The sequence below is a fragment of the Lytechinus pictus genome, chromosome 14 (genome assembly GCF_037042905.1).
Source record: "Lytechinus pictus isolate F3 Inbred chromosome 14, Lp3.0, whole genome shotgun sequence".
Taxonomy (NCBI): Eukaryota; Metazoa; Echinodermata; class Echinoidea; order Temnopleuroida; family Toxopneustidae; genus Lytechinus; species Lytechinus pictus.
The window spans coordinates 9792433-9803904 of NC_087258.1; the positions used below are offsets into that span (position 1 = coordinate 9792433).

The window sequence follows — 11472 nt, forward strand, 5'->3', positions numbered from 1 at the left end:
ACAGCTGATTGATTAGCGCAGCGAAACTAGGCAACAGACGAAGCAGCTGTGCGAATTGTGGTAAAACCTTTTTCCATTTGTATATTTTGAGCGTTTTAATTGACTTTATTTAGATTAATAGCCTGCAAATTTGTAATGTGAATCCTTACACGATTTATACAATATGTGAGTGACGCAAATCATATCAATCTTTACTTTGAATGTGAATTTATTCAATGAAGACGATCATGGTCACTTCACCTCACACGCACACTCGACATCGAGCACAAGGTGACAAGCCAATGGGGTGGGTCTGGGGGAAATTACCGCCTGCCCGCCCTTGTACCGCTGGCACAGGGTACTGTAATAAACGTTGTGATGATATACTGGTGAATGTAGCTTAGATTTTTCTTTATACTGTTAATAATGTGTTATTTATTCTAAAATTTATTCCTATTTGTTTTCTGCAGATCAAGTACGAGGACACAAGCAGTAAGATGGATCCAGCAGCTGTACAAACACGTTATGAAGACGTCTGCCTGGAGTTAAACGTCAAACCAAATCCATTTATCATGAAGGTGCTGGACAAGGAGAGAGATGAACAAATCATGTAATTATTGATCGTCTTTCTTCTTCTTTTTCTTTCCTCTTTCTGTTTCTATTTTTATAGTTTTTGTCTTTTTGGTCTTCCTTTTTTTTTACTCTTTTTTTTTCGGTTTATTTTCTTCTTCTACAAAATTTAATCTTTTTTATTTTCTTCATCTTTTTCATCTTCCATCCTTTTTTCTTGTTCTTACGGACCTTCTTTCTTCTTTATTTTTGTCTTATTATCTTGTTCCCTATAATGTTCTTTATCTAAATGATCCTTTGCTTTTCTTTTTCTTTCTCTTTCTTTTCTTCCTCTTCACCCTCTTTATTTCTCTCCCAATTTCCTTATTTCCAGGGAATTCTTAAAAAAAAGTGTAATAGGCCTATCCCTTTTGCCATTACTTGAGATAAGGTACCGGTATGAAATTTTATCATTAAGAAATGGTAAAGACTGGGAATCTTTTATGATATCTTTTAAAAATCCTGATGATTGTGCATGGACTTTTCCCTTAGTTTGAAACATGAGTAGAAATTTAGAATGTGACTCTGTTTTACTCTTCTTCCTTATTTCACATCATTAATTTTTCTTTCTTTAGTATAATAAATTCAATATCTGTTTTTTTTTTCATTCTTTACAACTTACGTTTTTGTTTGTGGGGGGGGGGGCACTGGATGGATGCTAAAAATGTTTATTTTTTAAATGTTTTTCTCTAAAGATGCAATGTACATGTAGTCTAAAGAAAATAAATTATTGCTAATGTTGCCATTGTAGAAGTTTTAAAATATCATGCATTTCAAATATACATAGTATTTTTTCAAATTTCAAAGACTAGTCATGTTATTTCAGATAACTTCTATTAAACCTTTTTGTCTGAGAGGCAGCTTAAACTTGGCCCAGTCCATCCAAAATATGAGTTGAGCTGACTCATAAGAGATATTGATGAAGATAGAATTTCAAAGTTTTGTTTTGTGCATCAGCTACTTATCAATATCTTAGTCACTCACTACTTTCTTTTATGCATTTATCAAAAAATGAATCTGCAATATATTAAAAATTCCTTTGGGCAAAGTAAGTTTGATGTGAATTCTATTTAATTTTGAGATAAAATTTTGGAGAAAGAAATTGTAGAATTAGAAAATAATCTTTGTCCCTGTGTGTTTTTTGTCATGTCTCACAAAGTGAGGTCAAACTACTATTGCTAATTTGATTAGATTTCAATGAATTATCAATTTGTGAAGATCTGGTTTTGAGAAAATGACCCATTTTTTGTTTACTTGTTCAGCAGCTTTTCTCTGTCCTTTTCTTATATTATGCCATATTTTGGATGGACTTTGGTTTGAAAATATGTCAGTCTTGTAAAGTTCTTTATATTAAGCTTAAAAATAGCCCATATTCCCTTTTCTTCACATAAAGTTTTAATGGCAACCATTAAATGAAACTTCTGTTATTTCCTTTTTCTTTAGGCGTGTGGTTAGAAAGTAAGTTATTAGCTTCTTCAAGCAATATTATGGCAGCCAAAATAAGAACATACTGTATATTTCTGTGTATACATGCTTTACTTTTTCTTGTGCAAAAAACATTAATGGCTTAATGGCTTTTAACAAGATTTCACAGTATTGCATGGCACTTGGAAATATGGAAATATTTAAATATTCATGTTTATATTTTTAAAATCACGTTATATTTGGTAATCAGAAGCCCTGTTTAATTGTGTAATATTATTTATTACAGGTGCCATATTTATATATCCAGCTATGTGTATCTCTTCTCATAACTCAATTATTCTCATTATTTTGCTCATGTTGTCAAAGCGGAAAGATAAATTTAGATTGTTGAATTACCTAAAGTTCTGGCATTGTGAGTAGCAAGATCAGTCTAATGCTTGTTTGATCATTATCTTGCTTAAACATGGAAGTACTGATAAACATGGCAATAGGATAAGGTATAATTTCATGATATTTATTGCATTTTGGTAGAAGGCAGATTAACACACATCTTGTTCACTTTGATTACCATTATGTGGTGACTGAATAGGGTCTTATATTTTGGGATAAGGATATGTGATTTCAGGCTGGATTAAGATTATACACCGTAATGAGGCCTTACTAGTTTCAAGATAATATTCTAAAATCACTCTTTTCTATTTATATTGGTGAATAGCCCAATTGCTAGTATTATTTCCCTTTCAATCATTATTTGCCAAAAGTGTCTTCATGATATTTAGTATATTTTCTGGGGGAATACAGGAAATATATTGACCCACTATTCAATTCAATGTTTGATGAAGTAAAAATTTTACAAGTAGCGGTACTTTGCTTGGCTAATACGGGTACTCCTTGAAGTCAACAGTGCACACAGAATTTTACTGAAGTAAGCCAAGATCATACCAAAAATTTGATACCCAACTTGGCTCAATATTTTTATCAAAAAATAAGTCAGAATGTTTGTTTTTTCTGACTTTGAATACTTAATTCAGTATGTAATTTTTTGGGTGCATTTACTCTTGTATATAATTCCAAAGAGATAATTGCACACTACACGCATATGTCGTTGTCTTTTTTATTTCTTTAAAACTCTATTTGTGGCTTTTTTTATTCATACAATTTAAAAGTATAACCTTGGGTTTAACTTCTAAATTAATTCAGTTTAATGAATGTCATCCCCTGCATGCTATTTGTTTTGCTTGTCAGCTAATTAAAAGATCAAATTGGCTTGGTGTAATAATTTGCTTGCTTGTATTTCATATTGTGCATGATCTTTAACAAAGGTGGGAGCTTTCTGAGAAGTAAGTAATTTTCATTTGCTGTGATGTTTGCTGTGAAAAATATACACACATTTCCTTCTTTTCTTGCAAGTGGAACAAATTCCTTAGAGTGGAAGCATTTTTTTATTTGTATTTTTTTTCTTCAAATTTTGTGTGTTGTGATTTTTACACTTGATAATACCGTATATGCTTCACCAGTAGAAGCCTGCATTACAAGACCAAATTAAATTATAGACATATATACTGGATATTACCAGCAAATACTACATGAGTATTTCATTGTTAATTATATTTTGTAATTTCCATTATTACTGGTTTGCAGAATTATCACCAATACATTTCACATTGTTTTTCATATTAATTATATATGCATATATGCAAATTATAATAGAATATTAATCATAATGTAGTCTACCATCCACACTACCACAATGCAAATTATAATAGAATATTATTTATAATGTAGTCTAGGTACCATCCACACTACCATAAATATATCTCATGGTCCAAGTCAAACAGCTGCTGTGTAAAAGTCTATTATCCTTTTAACTCTTCATTTCAGACCTCATGAATACAAATAGATATTTTAAAATAAAAGCTATTTAGCTGCCATTGCTATTGATTTTACTGTGGCAGTGCTGACTGCATATCTAATAAGAAAGTAAATCCACATAAAAATTATAATCACTATTTCCAGAATACAATGTACATGTGTATGGTAAGTTACATGTACATGTACTCAAAGAAAATGTAAAATTACCATTCTAAATCTTTCATCTTTCTAATTATATGATTGATTTGAATTAGGAGCACAAAAAAAAAATTCTTAGAAGATAATGAGTGATTTTTGCACTTGCTTTCTTTATACACATTTTTATGTAGAGCTTCATTTTTTTCTGCCCTTTATAAACTTACCTACCATAGTAGCAACAATACATATATTGGTTATTAAAATCCCAATACATTTTTATCATGCTAGACTTAGAATGAAACTTCAATTTACACAAAGACTGTGATTATGTTTTTTTAAACCAATTATTTAAAATATACCCAGCATTTTATTAGCATTCTAGAAAACAATGATCAATGATATTTCCAGTCTTGCAAAGCAAGTTGAATGAATATTTTGAGATTCAAGAAAATATTGTGCTCACTGAAGGAAGGTCAATCATGAAAATTTACCATTTACCATTATTACTAATAACCAATTGTCAATCACCAAGTTTTAAAATGCACCCTAATAGTATGTTACTGTTAAGTGTGTCTACATAGAATCAAGCATTTGCTTGTGTAGCCCCCACATGAAAATAGTTTACCAGTACTGTACTTAAAAGATGTGAACTAGACAGCACCATTGGTGAATAATTTCAATTAAAAACTTAAACACATGTATTTAGTTAAGAACAAGGCACATCAGGAGCTCTTACATAGCACAGAAAGTATACTTTTGGTTAGTTTGTGCACTTTACAAAATTATTATTTTATGTTTTTGGAAATAATTATATTGACCTTTGACCTATGACCCATCCTAGTGACCCCAAAGACTTCATGGAGATGGAGATGCCAGGGAACAACCATCTCCTGACAAACAAGATGCTCCAGGACGAGGATGCCTATGTTCTCCTGAAGGTCCTTGCCAATAATACCTACGTCTCAGGGTTGGATCTGAGGTACAACCAGATCACTGACAAAGGTGCAGAACACATTGCAGAATTGCTGAAGGTGAGTTCTTCAGGTGTTATGTGATCCTATATGACCATCAGACAAATTGCAGTCGAGTGACTCCTCTCTCTCCTCGACACATACAATAGATAATTATGTCTCTTGGTTAGACATGATATAAAGATAACATTACAAATGATGTGGAACGCATTGCAGAATGAACTGCTTAAGGTAAGAGATATGGTATGAACCTCTCCCTAGCAATATCGTAGCATTCTAAGGAGAAATGTTTGAAGGGTCGAACCATTATTAACCTACATTAGCTTGCCCCTCCAAACCCATCTGACCAGAAGATTCTGGTACCATGTACTGCCTGTCCACATTTCCATCCATTGCCTCCTCTGATTACAAGACAAGATTGAAAATGTTTACACCAGAATACTTCTATTAAAGTGAACATTGAAACTGATCTTTTCCTTTAAATATTTGTTTTTATCAATGATATTTCTGTAGGAAACCTGTGCTTTGAAGAGACTGAGTCTGATGTGTAATGATCTTGGTCCGGAGGGAGGTGCCATAATCGCCAGTGGTCTTCAGGTAGGAAATGCAGGGCCTAGTACCATTAAGCTTAGTGATTGATTACAGGGCTTAATTTTACGAATGATCATACACAATATTCAATGCAGTCATTTGTAGAAATCAGCACTATGATCAATCGCTTACCTTTATTAAGCAGTTTCTACGTTAGGTACATTTTTTATGCATGATGGGTGACTTTAGATTATCTTTGTAGGTTTGCATGGTGGAGTTTATAACGTGGAGAAAGTTTACGGTTCACCATGTGTAATGTGAAGAAGGGAAGGAAATACAGGCAGAGAAATTTAAATGGAAAGACGAGAAAGGATGAAAAGAGGAAATTATAAGTATTCTTTTCTGAAAGTGAGTGAAGTCCTGAAAAGGACTGTAAACCAGATGAGATGAGCTGAATATGGCTTGAGTAGCGATGGTTTGAGTAGTAGCAGGATGAAGTGACTTTGTGGTGAATGATTCATCTACATGTAGTTAGTTTGTGTGTAAAGTTGTGCATATCTTTACAAACAGCTTTGTATAACATCACCTTGTCCTTAAGCTTATGGGATACAGCTACTTCCAGTCTTCCCTGGTGTTTTGAAAACGTGAGACAGAATTTCTTGTAAAGATGAAATAATGTAGTGTAACCCAGGACCAAAATCCAGTTAAAACCAATTAGGGCAAAACCAATTGAAACCAGTTGGCCAACTGGTTTCAATAGGGAAATTGGAACAACTGGTTCCAATTGAAAACCAGTTGCCAATTGGTTCCAGTTAAAACCAATTGGTTCCAATTGAAAACCAGTTGCCAATTGGTTCCAGTTAAAACCAATTGGGCAACTGGAACCAGTTGGCAATTTGTGTCAATTGGTTCCAGTTGTTCCAATTTCCCTATTAAAACCAGTTGAATCCAATTGGAGGCAACTGGTTTCAATTGGTTCCAGTTGAAACCAATTGGAGGCAACTGGTTTCAACTGGAACCAGTTGAAACCAATTGGTTTCCAACTGGATCCAATTGGAACTTCCAGTTGGAATGAACTTAATTAGTTACAAATTAATTAGCATTTGCACTAACTATTGCTCATGCCAACACAGAAGCAGTGTTATATGTCTATTGATACCAATGTAAAGGGCATTGATAAAATACAGACTTTCATATGTATATATTTATATGGAAGATCTTCAGATAGATGTATTTTTATTTGATGTAATTTGGTAATAGTTAGTGGTGTACTAATTATCCTTTAATCTGTTTTAATTATAATCTATAACATTTATGAACATGGTTTTGACTGCAAAGTATTCAAAATACTTATCTTTAAAAAGTGTGGTACTTGAAATTGAAAAGAGAAAAATAGATACATTGTTAATGATGATGAATCTCATAAAACATTAATCTGTGCACACTGGCAGATAATATGCAAATTAACTGGTTTCAATTGGATCCAGTTGGGTAACTGGAAAATTTCCAATTGGAAACCAATTGAAAATCATTTCCAGTTGCCCAACTGGTTCCAGTTTTATTTCCAGTTACCCAACTGGTTCCAATTAGAATTCATTTCCAGTTACCCATCTTTCCAGTTAGAAGTCATCTCCAGTTACCCAGTTGCTACCAGTTAGGATTTTCAGTTACACAACTACATGGTTCAAGTTAAGATTTCCAGTTACCCAACTGGTTCCAGTTAGAAATTATTTCCAGTTGGAAGTCATTTCCAGTTACCCAACTGGTTCCAGTTAGGATTTCCAGTTGCCCAACTGGTTCCAGTTGGGATTTCCAGTTACTCAACTGGTTCCAGTTAGAAATCATTTCCAATTGGAAGTCATTTCCAGTTACCCAACTGGTTCCAGTTAGGATTTCCAGTTGCCCAACTGGTTCCAGTTGGGATTTCCAGTTACTCAACTGGTTCCAGTTAGAAATCATTTCCAATTGGAAGTCATTTCCAGTTACCCAACTGGTTCCAGTTAGGATTTCCAGTTGCCCAACTGGTTCCAGTTGGGATTTCCAGTTACTCAACTGGTTCCAGTTAGAAATCATTTCCAATTGGAAGTCATTTCCAGTTACCCAACTGGTTCCAGTTAGGATTTCCAGTTGCCCAACTGGTTCCAGTTGGGATTTCCAGTTACTCAACTGGTTCCAGTTAGAAATCATTTCCAATTGGAAGTCATTTCCAGTTACCCAACTGGTTCCAGTTAGGATTTCCAGTTGCCCAACTGGTTTCAATTGGTTTCAACTGGAAATTGTTAAATTCCAGTTAAAACCAATTGAAACCAGTTAAAACCAATTGAAACCAATTGAAACCAGTTGGAAATCCAACTGGTTTCAATTGGATTTTGGTCCTGGGAATGTATATTTACATTTCTTTCCCTTTTTTTTACATGTGTATTCAGGTAAATGAGACGCTTCAAGAGCTGAAGCTAAATGGTAATAAGATAGGGAATAAAGGAGGCATGGCTCTAGCTGGTGTGTTACAGGTCAACACAGCTTTACAATCATTAGACATCGGAGACACCGACCAGGTAAATGACAATGAAAATGTATATTATAGTACAGGGGCCCATTTCATAAAGAATTCTTATAACAAATACACAGTTTCTATGACAAGTTTATGATCAGCCATTAAAATTGAATGATTTCAGGGGCTTCAGTCTCTTGCTGGATACTCTAGCAGGATTGCAGTATGCCATCTTGCTGAACTACACCTGCACTCTGAAAGCTCTGTGCATGAGGCTCCCTCTGTTTTTTGATCAGCAAAAGGAGCTACTGGAAGGCTCTGTACATTGACGTTTTTAAATCCCATTCATTTTAAGCCTAGGACACTAGCGGGCATGAGTGCCTCCATCACTGTCCTGAACAATTGCAGCACTCTGAATGTTCTGTGCCTCTTACTATGATTACTGTCCAATAAAACAGACTTTGTTTGGACAAAACTTCTGACAAATCCTTTCATGAAACACTCCCAAGGGTACCTTTGCCAACTTGCTGAACAACTACACTCTGTAGCCTCTATGCTTGACTGTCCACTGTTATGTCGTTCAGTCAGCAGCAGGAGACAATCTGAAGGCTTGCATGTATTTGCATGAACCACCCATTTATATTTTCTATTGTATCTCTTTTATGTCAACTCCAGGACACTCAAAGCATGATTGCCTTCACCACAGTCCTGAACTACAACAGCACTTTGAAGGTTCTTTGCATGAACCGCCCTCTGTTGTTCAGTCAGCAGGAGGAGACGACTATCCACTTTGCCAAGATGCTGAAGGTCAACAGCACCCTGACCGAACTCCACCTGCAGAAGTGCGACATCAAGGACACGGGAGCGGAGAGGCTCTCCGAGATGCTGGTGGAGAATATCGGGCTCAAGTATCTGGATCTTGCTTGGTGAGTCAGAGCCTTCAAAACAAATCTTCTGTGTTTAGCCAGGTGCAGTGAGCAATGAAACATTCTGGCCAGACAAAGGTTTGGAGGGGCAAGCAATGGTGTTGACAGTGGTTCGATCCTGCAAACAACTGTCTGGTCTTAATGTTCCTGTTCCACTGGCCAAGTGGGTGTTTTATAAAGCTGTTCGTAAGTTAAGAGCGGCTTGAAGAACAACTGGTGAACCTTTCTTACTCACATAACCATCGCCAATGAATATACCATTTACCACAATAAAGGATCACCAGTCATTCTTAAAGTCGCTCTTAACTTATGAACAGCTTTATGAAACACACACCTGGTGCGTAGTATATCAGAATGGATAAGGTTTTCTATGCTTTGTAGGCAAGCCCCACTGGCAGAATCGATGAAACTGAAGCGGTTACACTTGCCTAGCAAGTAAAAGATTGTTACATTTTTTTCCCATTGATGATTAAAATCATGCAGTAACAAGATCAGGAGAGATGGGGCCAAGTACCTATCTAGAGTCCTCATGAAGAACACTCCACTTGAGATCCTAGACTTGGGCCATAACTGCATCGAGGATGACGGAGCAATGGACCTGAGCAGATCACTCATGGACATGAACAGTAACCTGCACACGTAAGTCACGGGGTTGCGAATATTTATGAAGTTCGGAAGGTCCTAACTTATTTATGATTGCTTTATTCAATAATCTGTGTCATACTAACTTATATATCTAAAACCATGAAGTGCAGATCTATTGATTCACCGAAGATGCAATGAGAAATTATTCATGATTTGGGGTTATGCTGTGCACGTCTTGGTCCCCCAGTCTGTCCATCCATCCTTCTCTATTCTTGCAAACTGCCAAGAACCATTGCACAATTCAACTTCAATATGAACCATTTATTTTTTTTTGCGGGGGGGGATTTCACATGGTCTGACCTTTTTTTTACTAAGCTCAGAGTTCAAAAACGGGGTCAAAGTCCAAGGCCAGTATTCTCAAAAGAGGTTTCAATTGTATCATGGTACAAAACCATGGACTGTACAGAATTGTTTACATAACTAGGCTTATTTCATTGCATACACTAATGAAAAAAAGTAGGCCTATAGGTACAACTGTGCGCTTTTGGCAAAGGGCGCTTAAATTGAAACACGACATTACGGGAAATCTGCATAGTCCATGGTGCAATTGAACCTCTTTTGAGAATATGGGCCCAAAAGTCTCAATATGTGTGAAAAGGACTTGTTCTTTTATTAATGTGTTCATTGTTTTCGCAATGTTAATGTTGACTGCAGGCAGTCTATCCATTACGTCAAACCCCCGTTTGGAGAAAGACCGCAGTTCAGATTGCAAACTGCGGTGTTATACCCCATTTTTCATTTGGATCTCCCAAATATCATTTCCAAGCCCTTATCAACTGCGCTTGGCCAGGTAATCCAGGGGTAATCCCCGCTGTCTCAATTTCACCTCCACAGGCCAGTATATGAGCGTTGAGCAAAGGACCAAAAGATAAACAACAGCTGTGCTATTACGTAAGACTTCTCTGCCTGTAGTAGGACCTTCGGAATGAAATTATTGTATTCGATATTTAATCACGTTTTCAAAGGCATATTGTATTCAGTAATCCAATGTAAGTCCATTTTCAATTTCGAACGAAGAAAATCGACCTCGAAATAAGGAAAGTAAGCGAATAAAAATGACGGCATATGTTTTGCAGAAACCGAGCTCAGCGCTGCGCATGCATCCCATCGTGTGTGCATGGCCCCCTGCTGTGACTGTATATGCCGGGCTGTTGTGTTATCTTCGGACCGACGTCAAGAAACGGGTGTTTTGATACTTAAATTGCTTGCTTGGGGCAGTTAGGGTTTGTCGTACTTGGAGAAGGAATTGATGAGAAGGGAAACTGGGGTATAGTGTTCTCAAATGGAAGTTTTTTGTCATGTCTACAGTTCATTTCTACTAACTAATCCATCATTCCCCAATTCAGGTTAGTTATCACAAGTAATAACATCAGAGCGCAAGGTTTATGTGCCATAGCCAGAGCCATGGAGAACAATCCTAATTTCAACAGCGTGTTTATCTGGGGCAATCACCATGAAGAAGATGCCTGTAATGTAAGTTTAAAAATCTTTATCACTGAATGATTAGATAAAGTAAAGTTGTGGAAAAGATCATTGTAACCTAGTTATTCTCAATATATCCTGTCAAAATTCTTTCATAATTTGGAAGAATGTCATGAAAAATGGTCCACAGCTAATAATTGTTTTTTAAATGCCCATTGCCATTTATAACATAACAAATAGAAAGGTTGGAAGGTCAAGGTGGCCATTTGTCTAATCCCATGCCTGCTTTTGTACGTACATTTTATGTGACTCTCACCAGAATTGAGTGAATAAATTATTATTCTGTTGATTCAGTGCCTTATAGCAAATACAAGATGTTTTGTTAACAAGTTTTCATAATCTCTTTTGTCCACATTTCAAATTCATCTAAACTTTAACTTTATTGATGTGGGCTACATATTTA

General features: G+C 35.7%; 1 protein-coding gene across 7 annotated transcripts in view; it reads left to right on the top strand.

Annotated features, from left to right (window-relative positions):
* LOC129276672 (leucine-rich repeat-containing protein 34-like) overlaps positions 1 to 11472 on the top strand; it is a 15376-nt gene continuing 3904 nt past the window's right edge. The window contains exons 1-10 of one of the 7 annotated variants that reach the window (XM_064109889.1): positions 7 to 60; positions 450 to 589; positions 2032 to 2046; positions 3336 to 3353; positions 4865 to 5054; positions 5508 to 5591; positions 7952 to 8080; positions 8692 to 8942; positions 9426 to 9581; positions 10934 to 11060. In XM_064109889.1, coding sequence (XP_063965959.1) covers positions 477 to 589; positions 2032 to 2046; positions 3336 to 3353; positions 4865 to 5054; positions 5508 to 5591; positions 7952 to 8080; positions 8692 to 8942; positions 9426 to 9581; positions 10934 to 11060 — 1083 coding nt within the window. In that variant the 5' untranslated portion in view covers positions 7 to 60; positions 450 to 476. Of the gene's footprint in view, positions 61 to 449; positions 603 to 2031; positions 2047 to 2483; positions 2511 to 3335; positions 3354 to 4864; positions 5055 to 5507; positions 5592 to 7951; positions 8081 to 8691; positions 8943 to 9425; positions 9582 to 10933; positions 11061 to 11472 lie in introns of all 7 variants that reach the window. The other 6 variants (XM_064109890.1, XM_064109891.1, XM_064109895.1 and 3 more) reach the window with 6 other exon arrangements.